Raw genomic sequence first — 18,698 nt, 5'->3', positions numbered from 1 at the left:
CACAGCGTCTGAAAGACTGGTTCCTTTAGGGAAACCAGACACTTTGTTCAAGTATGCATTGTCCCACTGTAGGTAACCAACAAGCAGCATCTTCTCTGAATGCTGTGAATAAGAAGCATCAGCTGCTGTTTCAAAACCCTGGCTTGCCTCTGAAATTACATACAACAAGGTTCAGCCACATGTTTGGAGCTGGCTGACTACAAGCAAAGGTGACAGATACAAGAAAGGCCATCTTGTTTGATGTATTCCCTTATAGCAGCTTGAATAGAGGATCTACGGATTTCAAGAAAGTCTTGTCAAAATTCTTTGCAGAAAAACAGGTAGGTAACTTTGTAGGAGGCCTTCAAGGAGTCTGGATACTGTCAGATAAAAGATGACCAAGTGTGACTTTACTATAACACGACATGCCAATATGGATGGGAGGCAATCCAGCCCATCTCAAGTATAGTATATAGTTGAGCATCTTTGATTCTGAAGCTTCAACTAGGTCCAAATTATGCTGTATTGCACTTTTGGAGAAGAGACCAGACTCTGTTCTCTAGTAAGAAAGCTTTTGTTGCTTAAAAGTTGGTCAAGGCTCCATGAAATCCATCCCCTGCAGTGGCATATACAATCCCTTGCAGATCACAAGGGGCCACAGCTGGGAGAACAAGGAGATAATGTTTCAGGGGCCACTTGGGTCTCCTGTTAGAACTTCCTCTCTTTCGTATGGTGTCAGATACCAACTTCCAAATCTATGAGCCACTGTCCGGTATTACTGTTCAATGTGTGGATTCCATCTTCACTGTCTGGACATTTGTAAAGATTGCAGCTTTCAGTTAAGTGCTGTGCTGTTTGCTGGATGCCACATTCTCACGGAGGACTGTCCAAGATGTTCATCTCGTAAGTGTTGTTTTGAAACATCTATAGCCAGATTTCAGTCTGTTTAGCTTGACCCACACTTTTCTGTGAAGGTCATGCCCAATGGGGGACTCATTTGGTGCCAGTATAAAAACACTGTAGGAATGGGTCAGCCCATTCCGTTGCTGCCCTTAGGTTTGGTTCAGCAACCCCAATCTCTACCAGGAGCTTGTGGGTTTCATGTACAAATGGTTTACAACTTTTAAGCCTCTTAAGCCTCCATCTATTTGGGTTTTCAGTTAGCAGCTGATTGTTGTCATCTCTTGCAACAGAGGCAAGAGATGACAACAATCAACTGCTAACTGAAGACCCAAATAGATGTAGTTCTGTGGTTCTTTTTACAAAGCAGGGTCATTGGATTGCTTGATGAGGTTAAAGAGCTGCTTGCACTACTCGCCCCAGCATGGCACATAACGGTTTAAAGCCTCTAGGTACATAGAGTTTGGCTATTTCAATTAGGCAGTTTGTAAATGTATTGTAGCTTTGGTAAGTGTTAGTTTCTGATGGATCGTCTACTTGGTTTGCACTCTGGTTGATCAGCCTTTGGTATTTCTGCCAATCCGCTGTCTGAAAGTTCCATTTTGGAGCTGGTCTGGATGATGTGGGCTGAAAAAAATCATATTGCCAATGCTGATGAATGAAGGTCTTTGTGGAGATTATGGAAACTTGTCAAGTACTTTTCTTATTGGGATTTTACTGGCAGACTTATCAGCAGTGCCAATCACAGATCTCCAAGGAGAAAACACTCTCTTCTTGAGGTGGTAAAAATGTATACCATGGTGATGGAGAGGGACAGGCTTCCTTTACAGATGGAGCCAACATCTTCAGCATGGCAGTTATTAAAATAGTTCCAGCTGTACTGACTGGGGAGTACTCTTACTGCACCAGTAAGATCTGTACTGATGATCACAGGTGATGGTCTGAATCATTACAAGAGGCAGGGTTGCTGTTTGGGAACCTTCAAGGTTGTAGGCAAGTCTACTTATCACCAGGTGTCACACTGAGATATACCTGAAGTCTTTGTCTCAGTGGCTGGAATTCTCTCTCCTATGTAGTCTTGGGATTCAGTAACAAGTCTTGGCACAGGCTTTGATACCAACTATGTCTGTGGCATCATGTATGCTACTTGGATGCAGAAGGTGCTGACAGTTTCATGTCAGGTCTTTTTGGCTAAACAGACCACCTCATTTGTCTTACAGCTGGTGTTTTTATTTTTTTTATTTTTCCCCTGTTAAGAATCTGATAGGGCCAGGATATTTTTAAATTCTAAATAGTAAAATTTGCCCCCATAACTATTCAGAATTTCAGTTGAATTTGCCAAACTGTTCCAGGTAGAAAACAATGGCCAGGGAAAAGGATGGTGGAAGCAACCTGTTACCACACTAAGTAAATGCTTCAAGAACTTATTCAGGGTGCAAGAGACCTGGGCCAGATTCCCACTTCTTCGTTAGTAGACTGAATCCAGATCTCCTCATCTGCTAGGAGGATACCCTAAAACCCTTCCCAGCCTTGTATCATTCTGAGTTAGGGCATACTCAATATTTTTGATGATTCTGTTCATTTTGCGTTGTTTTTAAATGCTTAGTGAATGAAAAAGGGGAAAAATGACAGTTGAACACATTTTGGGAGAAGGACATCTACCTGGGTTATAGCCTAGGCTGCAATAACACACTGTTTACACAAAAAGGTTCAGTGCTTTAAAGGAGGAAGAAAGTAAACCTGCATCTTGGCCAGGTTACCAAACCAGTAGGCTAAAATTTTCATGGCTATTAAAAGTTCTCAAATTTTAAATGTTGCAGGTTAAAATGTTGTAGGTTATTTTTCATTTGATATGAGCAACTGAAAAATGTACTCCCTCTCACTTAGAAAAATAAAACCCCCTGATTTCTGGTCAACCTAAACAAAAGTTGCTTTTAATTTTGAAAGCCAAAGCCCAAAAATCAAGCATCTGAACAGTTCTAGATCACTGTTCTCATCTCCTCAGCATCTAAAGACTGCTTAAAATCTATGTATTCCTGCATAGAATAAGGCAGATCAAATCTTAATTCAGTATATGGACTCAGCTCCACTGAGAGGTAGTCACAATAAATACCTCTTTACTACAAGGATGCCTGTACAGGTAAAGTCCCATCTCATCAATATTTAGTCCAGATAGGTGGGTTTCATTCAAAGTGCTTGTAGATCACTGAAAAATTTTTTGTTTGTTTGTTTGTTTTTTCATATATTCATGTTCCTGCTTTATGGGAAGCAGAGGGTCAAAATTATGAAAAGAATTAATCAACAGATAAGAACCAGCTGTATACCATTTTTGTCCACAGGCTGATACAACAAAAGGGCAGGGGAGATGGGGGGAGACAGGGAGAGGAGGGTGACTGAGTGGCATCTATGCACAAGGAGGCACAGTCAATCTGTATAGCCTTAAGAGGCACTGATATTCAAAAGACTGCTCTTGCATGAATGGCACATGCTCATCTACAGTAAGATCTAAACTGACAGATACTCCACAATGGATAAAAAAGGAACAGCTAACTTCTAAATCACATTTATACAAATACAAAGCAGGTAGAAAAACTGAGCACAGAAGTAAAACTCTAAATCAAATAGTTTTCAAACATAATCAAACACCAAACACTTGTGGTCTCAGACTGCTTCATAAAAGTGAAAACTTCAGCCCAGAATAAAAGTTAAAATATACAAAAGCAATGACCTTCTCAAAAAGCCATCAATATTTACCTTTTTGGGCAAAAACAAAATGGTACCTGCTACTCATGACTGTGACCTGCAACTACCTGGAAACTAGACTTACAACTCTTCAGTAGCTTATGAGCAACATGTATATGTAGAGCAGCAGATCCCAACCGTGGGTTGTGACCCAAATGGGGGATCACGGGGGGCAATGCCAGCGGCACCGCACAGAAAAGATGAGCCGCACTGTGTGCCAGAAGCTTCCCCACCCCTGGGCCGTTGGCACCACACTGCTCCCAGAAGTGGGGCATGGAAAAAAAACATTGGGAACCACTGATGTAGAGCAATACATGCAAACAAAACTGGTGTAGTCACTCAGGTACCATCCTGTCCTTACATCTGCCTAACTGGTTCAGAAAACCATGAGCGTTTGTAGATAATACCCTACATTGTCAGATGTCCACACACACATGCGCGCGCACAGAGTTATGGCGATACTATTTAAACACAGATTTTTTTTTAAAAGAGCAAGTGTATCTGTATATCTGCTGGATAAGAACACAGAATGAATAACTTTTAATATAAATGTTTTTCCATTTTTTTCTATTTATAAATAGTACTTTTCTCTCCTTAAATAGATTGAGGCAATAGATTGAGACTCATATATATGTTTTGAGATGCTGAATCTCAGCCTCTTTTGGGGGGTGGCAGAGCAATACTGAAGTACAGGTATACCCTGACCTTCTGATTCCTAGATGTGCTAACTGTTACTCAACACAGTTTCCAGCCCCACATGCACATTTCTACTGAGATGGAAAAGCTCTGCATATTCTAAGCTCTTCAAACATTTTGATTTTACCTGGACTTGTTTGGCAACATATTCCCACCAATGAAGTCATCCATCCATTCCCAAGGGCTATGTTTCAAATTTCACAACAATTTAAATCCTTACCTACCTGATATGCCATTCTTGCTGGTGTTCAATAAAGCTACAGATGCTGCAGAAACTCTTTTATTATTCACAGTCTGCCCTGATTTCCTTGAGGTACATTCTTCACTATCACTGTCCGGTAAATTTAGTAGCCTTGGCTGGAAACACTGTAGTCGACATGATCTGATATTGCTTAGTATTTCAGAAAGAGACAGTCTGTTTTCACAATGTTTATTGGAAGCATTTGTCCGTGAGAAATTAGAAGAAAAGTTTACAGTTTGGGAAGAGCTTGAAAAACTATTCAGCATTTCAGGGTCGATCTGTTTCAGGACAGGATCATGTTCTGTAGATAATCGGTCCATTATGATCCTGATTTAAAAGGAAGCAAAAAATGAAAGTATCATTAGTTAAGCAGTATCTCCATTTGACCCACGCTTCTTTTAAAAAGGGTCAAAAGAATCAAAGCAATGACACTGTACCTTCCACCCCGGCCAAGTCGCCTTCTTGCAAATCCTATACATCTTCTTGGAACTGTAAGGGTTGTAAGGCAATGCCTGTACCTCAGCTTGTCCAATTCTGCCAATTCTGAATTCTCATATGAATAATTAGTTTGGTCCAAATGAGGCTGCAGGAGTAGACAATTAAATTTTGCATAAACGTAAAGTTACACTTACAATCTATTAAACTATGGCTATATAAAGCTACTTGTTAGCCATGATGCTATAGTACACTGTTATATATAGCAGTAAAAGGGCATGAAACTCCCCTAAACCAATAAATTAAATTACGAGTAAAATATACAGCATTTTCCAAAAAGAATATGCAAATGATAAGTGGAAGAGAGGAATCATATTCCAAAATGTATGCAATAGTTCCTTGACTGTTTGAGAAACAACCAATGTCAAAACTAGTTCAGGTAGTTATTTAAAAAGTTAAGGAGAAAGTTCCAGCTACATCTCTGCTGCTGAATACATAATGACTATGTTAGCAGTCAATAAGAAGGAGCCTTTGGAGCTAGTATCAGACAACTCAGCAAAATTGGAGAACAAGAGAGACAATTGAACTGTATGAAACTAGAGGTGGTTTCACATACACACTTCTCTAACATACAGAATGAGTCATAGTAAGCAGCTGGCTAGCAGAAGAGTACAAGAATGACAATAATTTCAGACAGCCTGAAGACCAGCAGCACCGACAAAGATGCAAACAAATTGCTTGGGAATAGCCCAGACATACAGTACATGTGGAAGAGACTGTACATCCACACTACTCCACACTAAGCCTCCAGTGGAACTTCTAAAGGGTTCACATTGGATATTCTGGCAATTATCTCCAAACCAATCCACTTAATTCATTACAGTATGGTTATAATTTTGCATTTAATGCAACAAACCTCAAAGCAGTGGTTCCCAACCTTTTTGGAGGAGGGGGTCCCCCACACACCTGCACCACATTCAGCAGCAAATCCAGAAACGTTGTGCATGGAAGTGCCGGCAGCGAACCCAGAAAGAAGTGTTCTTCTTGAACACTTTGCAACCCTCCTGAGGCCCCCCCCCACAACCCTGATTTGGGTCATGACCCTAGGTTGGGAACTGCTGCCTTAAAGACTCTTCTTAGTTTAATATTGTTTAAATAAAAAAGAATGTTGCTTCTCAGCCTCATGATCTCTCAGTGAAACAAGCAATGTGAATTGATTCTGATGTGATACGGTGTCAGCTTGTTTCAGGGTTTTTTTGTATGGATCTGTTAATAGTAGTCACCCAATACAAGTTACCTAAACAGCAGTAGATTAGAAAGATTTATAGGGTGTTCCTCTGCTAATCTCAATCTTCTGCCCATCCATGTAATCATCGTCTGATTTTTAGTGCATGGCTCCCAAAGATTTCAAACAGGATTTGAAAATTAAGCCATATTAACAGAACTAAATAATTCCCTGGCACCTACATTCTCCATATAGCCATCAACTGACAATTCTGCAGGAAATATCTCCAAAGTTGATGATTGATTTTAGTCAGTATACAAATCAAAGAATCCTCACACTTTCTTTTCTGTGATGCAGAAATCTGTACAGGAAGCAGCAAGTAAGAGCAAAGCATCTGAGAAAGAAAGGCTTCTTTCATAAGCTTAGACAAAAGCATCTGGAGCTGAAAAGAACTTACCTGTATCTAAAAGAAATATTTTCATATGTTAGGGCACCACTCCACCCTCCCCCACCTTCCTCTTGCTATAGCAGAGAAGTGAAGGGGAAACAAAAAACTAATATTTTGCCTGTATGTCCCTATAAAAATCCTGACACCATAATCAGGCAATCTTTAAATAACAGTAACAAAGTATACTACAAACAACTGAATTATCAGAGCCCTCTGAAAAGAGCAATACGTGAGCTGAGAAATAAAAATTATTTAGCAGTAGAGTGTAGTTTGTGTTGACAATATTTTCAGTTTTAATTATACTTGATTTCTTCCTCACGATCCTAGACAACCACTGCAATTATATGACAATCCCTCTAATATCTTAAATTACTTGGAAGTTGGAAGGCTGAAGCACAACATATGTACAGAAAGTTATGCTGTATCTTCAAAGAACTTACTCCTACACTGGCTAAAACAGTTAATATTTTGATGCAACAGAAGCAAATACAAAATAAAATGCATTTTAAAAGAGCACTTAAAAAGTGAAAAGGTATCTTTCTTAGGTGGGCATTTTATTTTCCCCCTTACCATCCCCAAAGTAAGTTACCTTGTTGGCAAAGACCTGGCACAATCATCAAATGTGTATGTTGGAGACAGAGCTAAGGGAGCAGGGGACTACTTGGGCTGGGGTGACCAAAGAAAGCAGAGGACTACATATACATTTCAAAGCAGAACTTGTAAGAGGTGAGAGACTGCAATACACTGAATGCATGAAAGGTGTGCTATACATGAGGGACCCGAGGGACATGCTATACAATATATGCTAGTATGGTCAAGGCACCCAAGGGACAAAAGGAGGTGCAGATTTGCCTACAAAAAAAACACGCAGAGATGAAGCCTGTGGAATCTCCACGCCAATGCCTAAGAGGACCTGTAGGAGGAACTGGGAAAACTGGAAATGCAATTCTTCCTGTTTTCTAGAAACAATGGTTGAACTGATTAGCTATAAGTGCCTTAGATTATCTTGAAGCAACTCTTAGAGCTGTAGCTAAGAAAATAGGGAAGCTTTAATTTAAAACCAGAATAAAGGTAAGCACAAAATGAAAAGCTGTTATGAAAAATCAAAATTGATTTTCTTTGGACTGACCAGATAACCTATTTTTTTGCTTGGAGAGAGGAAAGAGTCATCCGTTAGCCTGTTACCAATGTAACATACAAAAAAAATATGCTTACAGCGTAATACTGGCATCCTGCTCTTCTTCTGAAAGCACAAGGTCCATCAGGATCATTCTCTTCTTCTGGTTCTGACACTGGTGAGGGTACCTACGGCACAAGTAAATTCTCTCACTAAAATTGCACTATCTACTTATTAGAAAGATATTTCACAGACCAGTTTTAATTAAAACACAGGTTATGAGCAATTAACTTTTGATTACACATGTAGTAATGATACTGTGCATTTATCTAACTTCTTTATGCATGAACCCGAATCAAATAATGTGGGTAAGACTATCACTTTTTAAAATAAGCAGGACAAAACACTGAAAGATTAAACGCACATCTGCAAGGTCACATCATAAATCAGTGGCAGTATCCGAAACAGAAACCTGAGCATGCAATTTCTAGTTCTGTGCCAAGTTCCCTAGGACAACTGCCCAAATTACCATCCTTACCCATCTACTGTAAAGAAAACAATACAAGAGGTGCTTGGAAAATATAGAAGAAGAAAGATTTTACATCCAGGACAAACATTAGGAGTACAACTAATGTCTGTCTACTTCCCGATCCCCTTTTCTACCAGCTAAGTCACTTATCCTCCAATATGATAAAAAAAAATCTCAAATATCATGTGAGCATGCTCTGTGCTTGTCCAAAACCAAGCATCCTCTTTTGAAATCAGATTACCCAAACCAAAGATGACTTCAATTTTTTCCAAGTCTTAGAATACACTTGCATTTCACTTTAGTAACAAAGTATTACCTGCGGGAATTCATCTTCATCTGAACTGTGGAAGTCATACTGTTTAATATCACTCTTATTGGTAACAGGCAACGGCTCAGTCATGGGTTGCTGTGGAGTTATCACACACTCCATTTTAGGCTTCTTTGGATACTTTTTCTTTTGTCGAACAACATCTGACATGTCTTCCTTCAGAGATGAATGGTGAGAATGCTGTTTGTACAGGAGTTTTTGGATAAGAGAAAGAAAACAAAATATTTGTTAAATTAAAACTGTTCTTCTGTTTTCATGAAATATACATTTAAATAAATCATTACCAATCTCAGCCTAGAGCAACACTAATTCTATTCATGAACAGAATACTGAGAAATAAAGTTGATCTAGAACTTTATAAATAAATAGAAGACCACTGGAATATGATTTATACCAAACAAATTTTTTTTAGATTATATAGCTATGTAGTTATGGGTTTTATGGTGCTGTCTGTCAGTCAATTCAGTATACTAGACTTTGAAATTCCACTGTGTTTCTGCATTATACAGCCCAGGAAATTTTACAGTAGTTAGACCTGTAGGTCTCTTGCTCTAGAAAGCTAAATTTTGGGGAAAAAAAACAATCTCATTTGACTTACTCTATTTCTTATGTTATCAGTTACATTTAATTTAGATTTCTGTTATACTAATTTCATTATCTCATTTTAGCAGATTAAAGCTGTTGAAATAATCTACAATTACTGCCTTGTTTGTTTTTTTTTTTAACTCAAGGTCAATGTTATTTGTATTAAGTTAAACATTTTGAACTTTCAGACCCTTTATAACTTATGCTCAATTGCAAGAAAAACAAAGTTTGTATACTAAGGAACCAGAGTTTTTCCAAAAATGTACTTGTGAACACTGTTGGAATGAAGCTAATGCAAGCAACAGAAGTCAGTTCAGAAACCAAAACACACGGTACAAAGCATGTGTGCCTATAACAGTATAAACATAACTGCCTGTAACCAACTAACTGACCACTAGGTGTCATAAACGTTAAATAAAACCTGTAAGGACTTGCATGGTTAATCTTAAATGCTATAAAATACTTGAGAAAACCTATATTTAAAATGATTACTAAAAATGGAATCTGATGTTCAATGTATTTAACTAAAACTACTACAATATTAAAATAAAGTCACCCAGAAACAGCAGGTCAAGAAAAGAAACTTCCAGTATTCTCATAAATACTGGAAACAAAAGGAAAAAAAGTCACTTGATACCAAGAAGCAATAACACAAAACTATGAAGAATGTAATTAAAAAAAAAAAAAAAAGAATTGACAAAATCCTACTTTTTGTCAATTTTATTTTTAAAATATTGTTTCATTATTGTAATCAGTAAGTATCCACAACTTTTATAGAAGCAGGGCTTTCAAACTGCCGTATTTCTTCCTCATGTAAAGAAAGGGAAGGAAAAAAGATTATCTTCCTTAAAATTAAATGTTTACCCTTGTTTATATAAAACAATATGTAATATGCTGCAATCTATTATATTTTAAATATGTGGTGATGCTGTACTGATATTTAATTTTCTTCTTTTGTGCTGGGCCATTTCCTCCTAGAGTTCAGCAAAAGGAGAACTAGCTAAGGAACTTAACATACAATTCTGCTTTTACTTTGTCCTAAGTGGAAGTACTTTGTCCTGTCTGCTTCCATCTTTTTCCATCTTTCCCAACAGACTGAGTCTCATTAAAGGGGGCCAATTTCAGTTTCAGAAACATGGAGATAAGAAGACCCACTGACCTCTCCCAGACCATTTCATAGTGGGTATGCAGAAAAGGATTCACTCTTCTCCTTCTTTAAGTTGATCTTTATACTGGATTCAATTCAGTGACAATTAAACAATAGTCCTTAGGAAGTATTTGGGAACTGAAGGTCCTAATAATATGATCTGTTAAACTACTTAAGGACAGGCAGCCTTCATATGAAGCACACTTAGAAGAAGCCTGACATATTATGGTTTGGCTGAGCAATAACCAAGACTCAGAATGAAGAGGTGGAGATGCAATACATAGGTAGTTGAGGGGCATAGGCACCAAGGAGGAATAAAAATTATCAAGAAAGTAAAACAATTCCTAAATAAAATCTATTGTGTTGTGGAAGAAACTCCCAACAGCTTAAAACTAGACTGCACAGGTCTTCAAAACCTACTGCAGGCAACCTACATACTCTTAGGAGAATAAACTGTACCAACAATCATTCATTTTCTGAAACAAAAATCATTCATTTTCTGTAAAATGCATCTGGGTGACAAGTGTTCAGCAACAAATCAAACAGGATTCAACAAGGATTGTTTGCATTAGGTCCTTCTCTCCTTATCATTTTATTTCTATTGTGTGTGGAGCTTAACTAGTCCAAGCTGTCAAAATAACTAACAAACATCATTTTTGATACATTCTTGGTACATTATAATCTGCCTGGCAACTGACTCCCCAGCCCAGCCCAGCCCCTGGCTTCTTTACTTTTCATTCCATCCAGGAAGAGCACACACCAACTGCTGCAGCTTCCTGAGCCTGACGAAGGGTTTTTGAACCCGAAAGCTTGCTTAATAACTATTCTCCAACCATTTGGGTTGGTCTAATAAAAGATATCAAATTCACCCAAGGAACCTTGTCTAACAAACATCAGTGCATACATGTCTTCTCAGGCCCCGTCTCCGTACCGTGATGACTCTATATAAAAAAAGTGCTTATGTGTTGCCTGCTTTATTTCTATGTGCAGTCTACAGTATGATTCTCTCAAGTGGTCATAGGAAAGAAATTTAAAAAAAAAAAGCCCCCAACACACTTTGACAGTTGCTTTGATAGTGCACAGCCCTCAGTAATATCAAGGCTACCCACACAGGGTGCATCCAGACGTGTAAGGACATTTGGTTCCCCGGGGACAAGGAGCAGTGAGTGGTGCACCTTGCACCGCCATATCTTGTCCCTGGCAAACGCCCATGTCACGCACGCTTTGGCTTGTGGCAAGTTGTCCCGGGTGGTGTAGGGGAGGCTGGGGCCAGCACTGTGCTGGCCCCAGTAACCTTACCTGGAGTCCTGGGGGCCTCCTAGAGCTGCAACCACAGCAATCCTGCCAGGCAGAACCTAGCTGGCAGCCGCAGTGCAGCTGCAAAAGGCCTGGCTCCACTTTTTAGCAGTGCATGCTGCCCAAGTATGCGCTGCTTCAGGGTTTTTTCCTACCTTTTATTTGACCCCTGGATATCCAGGGGTCCAAAGTAAGTGGAAAACAACAAAGCAGGGCACGCTTGGGCAGCATGCCCTCCAGCGCGGAGACCTCTGGACTGTGTGGTTTGTGGCACTGCAAACATGTTTGCAGCACCACATACTGCATAACCGTGCTTGTCTGGACACGTCCATAAAGTCCAAAATATCCTCCAACAATAGGTCACAGCTTTTTCCAGTTTTTCCCAACACCTAACATGATGCAAAATGCAGAGCAATACTGGTATTCTACCTGAAAATATCATTAGTTTAAATCAATGACAGATAATCTTTTTTAGCAAGTGCGCCACAAGTTAGCCATACATCCTCAGTAGCACTCCCATCCTTCCCCTGCCCAATCAGCTGCTTTGTTTTCTGTCCCATGCCCTGTGCCCCATCCCATCTGTTTCACTACTGTCTACTCCATGCCTGACTTGCTGCTGTTTTCTGCTCCCTGCATTATCTGCTGCTGTGGTCCCAGTCCACCCACTCTCTGGTCTGCCACATGCCATAACCTGGTCATCCCTGGTTTAAATACTCTAGGATTTCTGATGCATAAACAGTTGGCTGCATTTCCAACATCTGTACCTTCTTCATTAGCTGTGATTGATACCCTTAATTTCTAAAGGAACATAATCTGTGCTCTGAGTCAATTCTGCCAACAGCCATCAGTGTCCTATGACTGTACTACAGAAAAAAAATCAAGGTTCTATTCTACAAATGAAGACAACAGAAACATTGCACTGTATAGCGTAAGCCACTGTTCTCTATTTTTAGAGGTTCTTGTGTGTATACACATTTTTCACTACACTCCCCTACGGTTTTCAGGATATGAAGAATATAGCCTTATTATTTGTTAAAAAATGATGAAGTCATTCAGTATTTTCAAAATCTAGACATAACATATTTTAAAGCCTGGGGCCAACAACATGTGGCCTGTAGAACCATTGAATCTGGCCTGTGGAGCCAGAAGGCCTTGTCTCTGCAAAGGAGCCGTGTTCAGGCTTGGCACCTGGCAGCTATACCCACAGCTTCTAGCTGCACATGCACTACAGCTGGCGAGGGAAAGGGTGGGGAGGAAGGTAGCAGTGCAGGCCGGAAGCTGCACATGCGCTGCAGCCAGGGAACAGGGGACTGGGGAGAAGGAGCAGCAGTGTAGATGTAGCACCCACTGGTCTGGCCCCTGGCTGCTGCTGATGTACCAACCAAGCCAGGCAGCCCATATGGAACTGGAGCTCGATTGTTCCAACCCACAGCTTGAAAAGGTTGCTGGCCCCTGCTTTAAACTGTAAGCTCCTCTCATTAGAGATTGACTCTTGCTCTGTTTCCCCAATAAAAGTACCTACTGAGAATATTTGTTGTGTGGGCAACTTCACTAGATGAGCTTATCAAAAGAAAAGGCAACACTGCAGAAGTTAAGTTTACCTTAACTTTACATTCTTGAACTTTGTGGTGGTTTCCATTATGAAATGTTGCTGGAGTTGTGCTCATCTCCTTGTCAGGTCTATTAAGCTTGACTTCATTAAGTATTTCACCCCCATAGTCACCCAAATGGTACCTTGAAAAATTGTAGAAGTGCAATATTATTATATTATATTACGAATGCATTTTCAAAAATAAAGCTGTCCAACAAATACCATTTTCATCTTCTATGAGGCTAAAAATGGGATTTAAGCCTTCAACTAGGTAAATGTTGTGAGGTAACTCACTGAGCATCACAGATAAGAATGAAACCCTTTGTTTAATTAAATATTTTATACATATTTAAAGGGAAACACTCATAAATAAAGTTGTGTAGCAATTTTACCTTTTTTCCACAACTTCTAACGTTAAATGCAACAACTCGCGTTTTGTTTTCTCTCTTCTCTTAATCATCTCCAAAATTGTTATGGCTCTGCTAAACTCTCTTCTCAGTTTCAACATCTTCTCATAAGAGGCTTCATCATTCTTTCGATTCTGTTGAAATTGAATACAATATTAACATAGATCAAAACCATATTCTGGAACACAAGCTTGTTAGCAGTGTACAATATTTTGATAAGCTAATACTAAATGTAAAACTTGACCATTTGAATATTTGAGATATTTCCTCAGCCCCTGCCCACTCCCTTCCTCACTGTGGGGGGCTCAAATCTGCCCCCCGCCACAGCCTTTCCGTTTCCCCAGCTTACCTGCCCACTGGTAGGCAGTGCTGTCTGCCTGCAATCCCAGCCACCTGCAGGCTCCATGTCTGTCTGTGCGTGCCCCACTGCCCTGCTGCAGCCGCCCAGAGCCCACGTCTGGGCTGCCCTGCAGCCCTCTGCATTGCCCCGTGTTTGAGGGGGCTTAAGCCCCGTTAGCCCCAGCCTTCCACTGCCTATGGCTGTGGGCCTGCCTGCTGTACATGCGTGGGTAAAGTATTATTTTTCACGGAACTATCAGGACCCATTTTCCAGTATCAATGATTGCTCCGTGAATATTCCGTGAAAAATTACACTTTACTAGCGCACATGCCACGAATTTGACAAAAAATTTGCAATTTTCTCAGAGCCCTATTTATAATTGTGAAGGACTTTACCCCTAAAGATACCCAACACAACAAACCAAATATATAATTACAAAAAAACCTCCCAGCAATATTTCTGTAGAGTAAACCTGAACTTGACTCAGTTTCTCTTACTCTCCACTCAGTCAAGCTCCCTTATCAAGGCATTCCAAGTCTGCCTGAATAAAAGCTCAGCACTTGACCAAAAATATTTTGTTCACTTGTAAGTAACGAATGCCACTGAATTACATTTGCTCAAGGTTAATATAAAAAAAGGAAAACGTGGATCAAATTCACAATGCACCTCACTTCTCCATGGGGATAATGGAGGTCAAAACCTTGCACATCAGTAGTGTTTTTTTAGAATCCCTGAAAGTTAACCAGAAATCTTTTTTCTTAAAAATGTTAATGATTAAGTAGTATTTGACACTTCCAAGCGAAGAAAGCATATGGCTTATCTCAAAGAATACATGCTTTCATTACCTACTCAGAAATAATTATACTGGGGCCGTGCGTGTCCCTGACCAGTTTCAATTCATTACACATACAATATCTAGTCTTCCATATCTGAGGGGCAAAAATTAGAAAAATATCTTAAATATTCAGATTGGTGGATACACAGATCATTATGATTTTTTTGCCAATGTTGCACATTCTCAAGAGCAACTACAGTATAAAATCTAATGTCAAGGTACTTGGGTGTCTGAGGTATACCAATTTAAGTTGATCATTGCTTTGAGTAAATTTTTTAATATTCATTTTATTCTGCCTCAATCTTCAGTGTCACAATATTTTCCATCAAAAGCAGGTAACTATATTGCTGAAATAACTAGATTATTGGCAAGACAATGGAAATTTGAGACAGACATATAGAAGCTTTGGTATCCAAGCCCTAATGGGGGTACTATTTAGGATCTGAAACCAAAAAAGTCAACAGGAACTCTTCCCCCATTTGTGGTTATGGCAAAGCGATTCAGTCACCAGCTCTCTATCATACTTACCAACTGAGGTCAGATACTCAGTTTCTCCTTGGAGAGTTGCTCTTCTCCCAGGAGAAACCATGAAAGCACAGAAGTTCAAGATTTTTTTCCAGAGCAAAAATGGCTCTGGGAGGAAAAATAAACTAGAAACAACCAGAGTTAAATCACTCCTGGGAGAGTTTCTCCTCGGTCAATGAATGACTGAGAAAAGCGACAACACAGTCTTCGAAGACCAGGGTGCTGTGCTCCCAACCCTCTCACGGAGACAGAGGGCATTTCTATACGTGATATTAATAAAATGCAAAAAACTCCAGGGCACTTTGCGCCAGTGTTCATCACTCCCAGGTGCAGTGTTTACACATGCACCCAGGACCACAGCGCACTGATCTAGGGCGGTGCAGCCTGGCTGGCAGGGGGCCCAGGGAGTCAACCTACCAACCCAGAGCTTCTCCAACCCAGCTCAACATGCTGCAGAGGCATTGGCTGGCAACCAGCCCCCTCACCCTTAGTACCACTGTGCCCCAGACAACCCTGGTCACCGTCTAAACATGCATTGTGACAGAATAAGTAACTCCACAGTAGGACAGTACTTGTGTTCAGCAGTACTATCCTACAGCAGTTAATTAGTTTAATCTGGCCTAATAGGAGTATGCACAATCTGCATATTCTGCTGCAGGAAGATGCAAGCTAACCCTGAGGAGTCTTGGTCAGCCAATCAGAGCTGCCCTGTGCATTGTTGCCATTCCGTCTCCAGGCAGACAGAAAACATGCAGAACATGCTGAGAGTTGTGCATAAGGGCACCCTAGCTGTGCAGCATCACTACTGCAAGCTTTCTGCTCCTCAGGGGCTAGGCATTTGAATACTTGTTCAGGACCCTCTGGGTAAGTTTTTCTACAAAGAGAACAAACCCAGGAGAATTCTCCCATATTATGTGAATGTTTATGCAGCCAATCACAACCTTCAGTTAACAAGACCAGCTACTACAATCAGTACCAATGGATATACATGTTAGATGCAAGTTTCTAAATTAGAAGTTCACTCTAAAACTGCCTAACATGGCTGGTAAACTCAAGGGTAAAAGAACTACTTTTACTTTTAGAGAAGAGACCAGATGAGGGGGGCTCAATGCCCAGTCCACAGGCTAAATCTGGCCCTTGAAGCCATGTCATCTGGTCTGCGGGGCTCCTCATGGATCTTGTAGGGAATCCCATAGGCTGTGGCCCTGTGGACTAGATCAGCTGTGCAGGCTGGCCCCCAGAGCCCAATCCCAGATGGGCAGAAGTGGCACAGGGCTGCCTCCACCCAGCCCGCATGCACTGGAAATAGGACTCCAGGATCCCGTGTAGCCCCTGCCTAGGCAGGACTGGGTTCTGGTCATGCAGAGGTGGTGTAGGGCCCAATCCAGCTTATAGACATGTGCATTTATGTGAAATCCAGACCATTTATGTGACCTGCAGGGCCAAAAGTATGAGTATCACTGGATTAGATTACTAACTGATTGTATCCACTAAAACACAAGAATTTTATTCAGATAGTTAGTTAGATACAACAGCTATGAGTGGAGTACAAAAGACTAGTCAACAGATAATATCTTTGACATGTTATGGGGCTGAGGCTGGAGGTTGTGGAGTACTGTGCCCTGGTGTATTAAAATCAGGGGTACACAGATGAAGATTTTTTTTTGTCTGATACTGGTGTCCGATTATTAACCAGCCATATTGGCCAATACCAATCCTACTGCCCATATGCAGCCCAGCAGCTTGGAAAGCAACATCCTGCTGGTAAGTCTGTTGGAATGAAGCGACCGGGGGGTGGGAACCAAGTCCCCCATGATGACGGAGGTAATGGGGCTGGGGCAGGCACTGCCCAGCCAGGGTAGGGGCGGCTCCCACCACTGCACACACCCCAGAGGAGGCATGAGAGGCATGTGCCCCCCGGATTTGTGCACAGAGTGAGGGCAGGCTGCCCACTGTGGGCTCCGGGGCTGCATTAGCCTCTTCCTGGGAGGGGAGGGGGAGGCGGGGCTGGGCAGGGGCAGGTGGCAGCAGTGCTGGGACAGAAGGGGGAGGGCAACTATGGGGTGGGCTGTAGAGACCCCAAAATTCACTGTAGACTCCCTCTTAGTGCCCCACCCACTCCAAGCGCAGCCCCAGCGCCCCCTCCGCCAGGAAGAGTCCAGTGCAGCCCCCAGCCTACAGCAGGCAGTCCCACCCTCACCCCGTGCACAAATCTGGGGGTGGGGAACATGCCTCCCCCAGGTGCATGCAGCAGCAGGAGTCGACCCCCTCCTTACGCCCCCCAGATGAACCACCCGCGGCTCCATCCCACGCCGTGGCTGGGCAGTGCCTGCCCTTGCCCCACCCTCACTCAATCAGGCTTCCCCACACCTTCCCCCGCACAGACTTACCAGCCGGATGCTGCTCTCCAAGCTGCTGGGCTACATTCCTGGCCACGTACATACTGTAGCTGTGCGTGTGCATGCAGGATTTATCGGTGACATTATTGGCCATATCAGCCAAAAAAAGCCAATTGCCAATAATGTCGATTTTCCTTTTATCAGTGCTGATATGGTATGGACTGGTGCATCTCTAATTAAAATCCAAGTGGTTTGCATGCTACAGTCTAATATTCACAAATTACCTTTCTGGTCTGCATTTTTTCTGTTCTCCTCCGAAAGGCAACATAGGGATCATTGTTGGTGGAGCCATCTCTTTTTTCTTGTTTGATCTGAGGGATGAGCGACGGTCCCCTGCAGTTCTTACGTTTTCTCACCCAGTAGTCATAGACAGCTTTAATAAGGTAATCATCCTCATTTAGCAGCAATTTAGCTTCCTGAAGTGTTACAAGCTGAAAGAAAATACAAAAATGTAGTTCAGTAAGAATAGGAATAAGAAACCCATTAACAAGCCAACATTTTTATTCACATCTTTTAAAGCTTCTATATAAACCTAGCAATTTCCCAGAATAGGGAAAAGGGTAGATTGATTTAAAGTAAAGTTATTTAAACTACCAATTGGAATCATCATTTAAAAAAAACAAACAAACCAAACAAGAACAATTGATTCCGATCAACTATTTTAATCTTGTTTTGTATTGCAATTTTAAAGTACATCTTCAAGAAAGGTTGATTCTTGCTGGTTAGTATGCATTAGGTCATGTTGATTTATAACTGATATAACTTTGATTCTAAATTTGGTACCCAGGAAAATGCACTACACACTAAATAAATGATAATATAGTTTATTCATATTCTTAATTCTAACATTATATTAGAAAATAATGAATGATTCTTCCCATTTACTAAAGTACAGATCCACAAAGGTATTTAAGTGCCTAACTTTTTGATTTC

The 18,698-nt window shown here is 40.9% G+C and overlaps 1 protein-coding gene across 1 annotated transcript in view; it reads right to left on the bottom strand.

The window, feature by feature from the left end:
• Nucleotides 1-18,698, bottom strand: part of EPC2 (enhancer of polycomb homolog 2) — an 83,458-nt gene that overhangs the window by 29,438 nt on the left and 35,322 nt on the right. The window contains exons 4-10 of the mRNA XM_006034009.3: nt 17,990-18,196; nt 13,652-13,800; nt 13,270-13,402; nt 8,629-8,820; nt 7,882-7,971; nt 4,996-5,141; nt 4,542-4,885 (exon numbers count right to left, since the gene is read on the bottom strand). Of these exons, the coding sequence (XP_006034071.1) occupies nt 4,542-4,885; nt 4,996-5,141; nt 7,882-7,971; nt 8,629-8,820; nt 13,270-13,402; nt 13,652-13,800; nt 17,990-18,196 (1,261 nt within the window). The remainder of the gene's footprint in view (nt 1-4,541; nt 4,886-4,995; nt 5,142-7,881; nt 7,972-8,628; nt 8,821-13,269; nt 13,403-13,651; nt 13,801-17,989; nt 18,197-18,698) is intronic.

Source organism: Alligator sinensis, unplaced genomic scaffold (assembly GCF_000455745.1).
Source record: "Alligator sinensis unplaced genomic scaffold, ASM45574v1 scaffold810_1, whole genome shotgun sequence".
In the NCBI taxonomy this organism is placed as follows: domain Eukaryota; kingdom Metazoa; phylum Chordata; order Crocodylia; family Alligatoridae; genus Alligator; species Alligator sinensis.
This window is presented reverse-complemented; position numbering and strand designations above follow the sequence as displayed.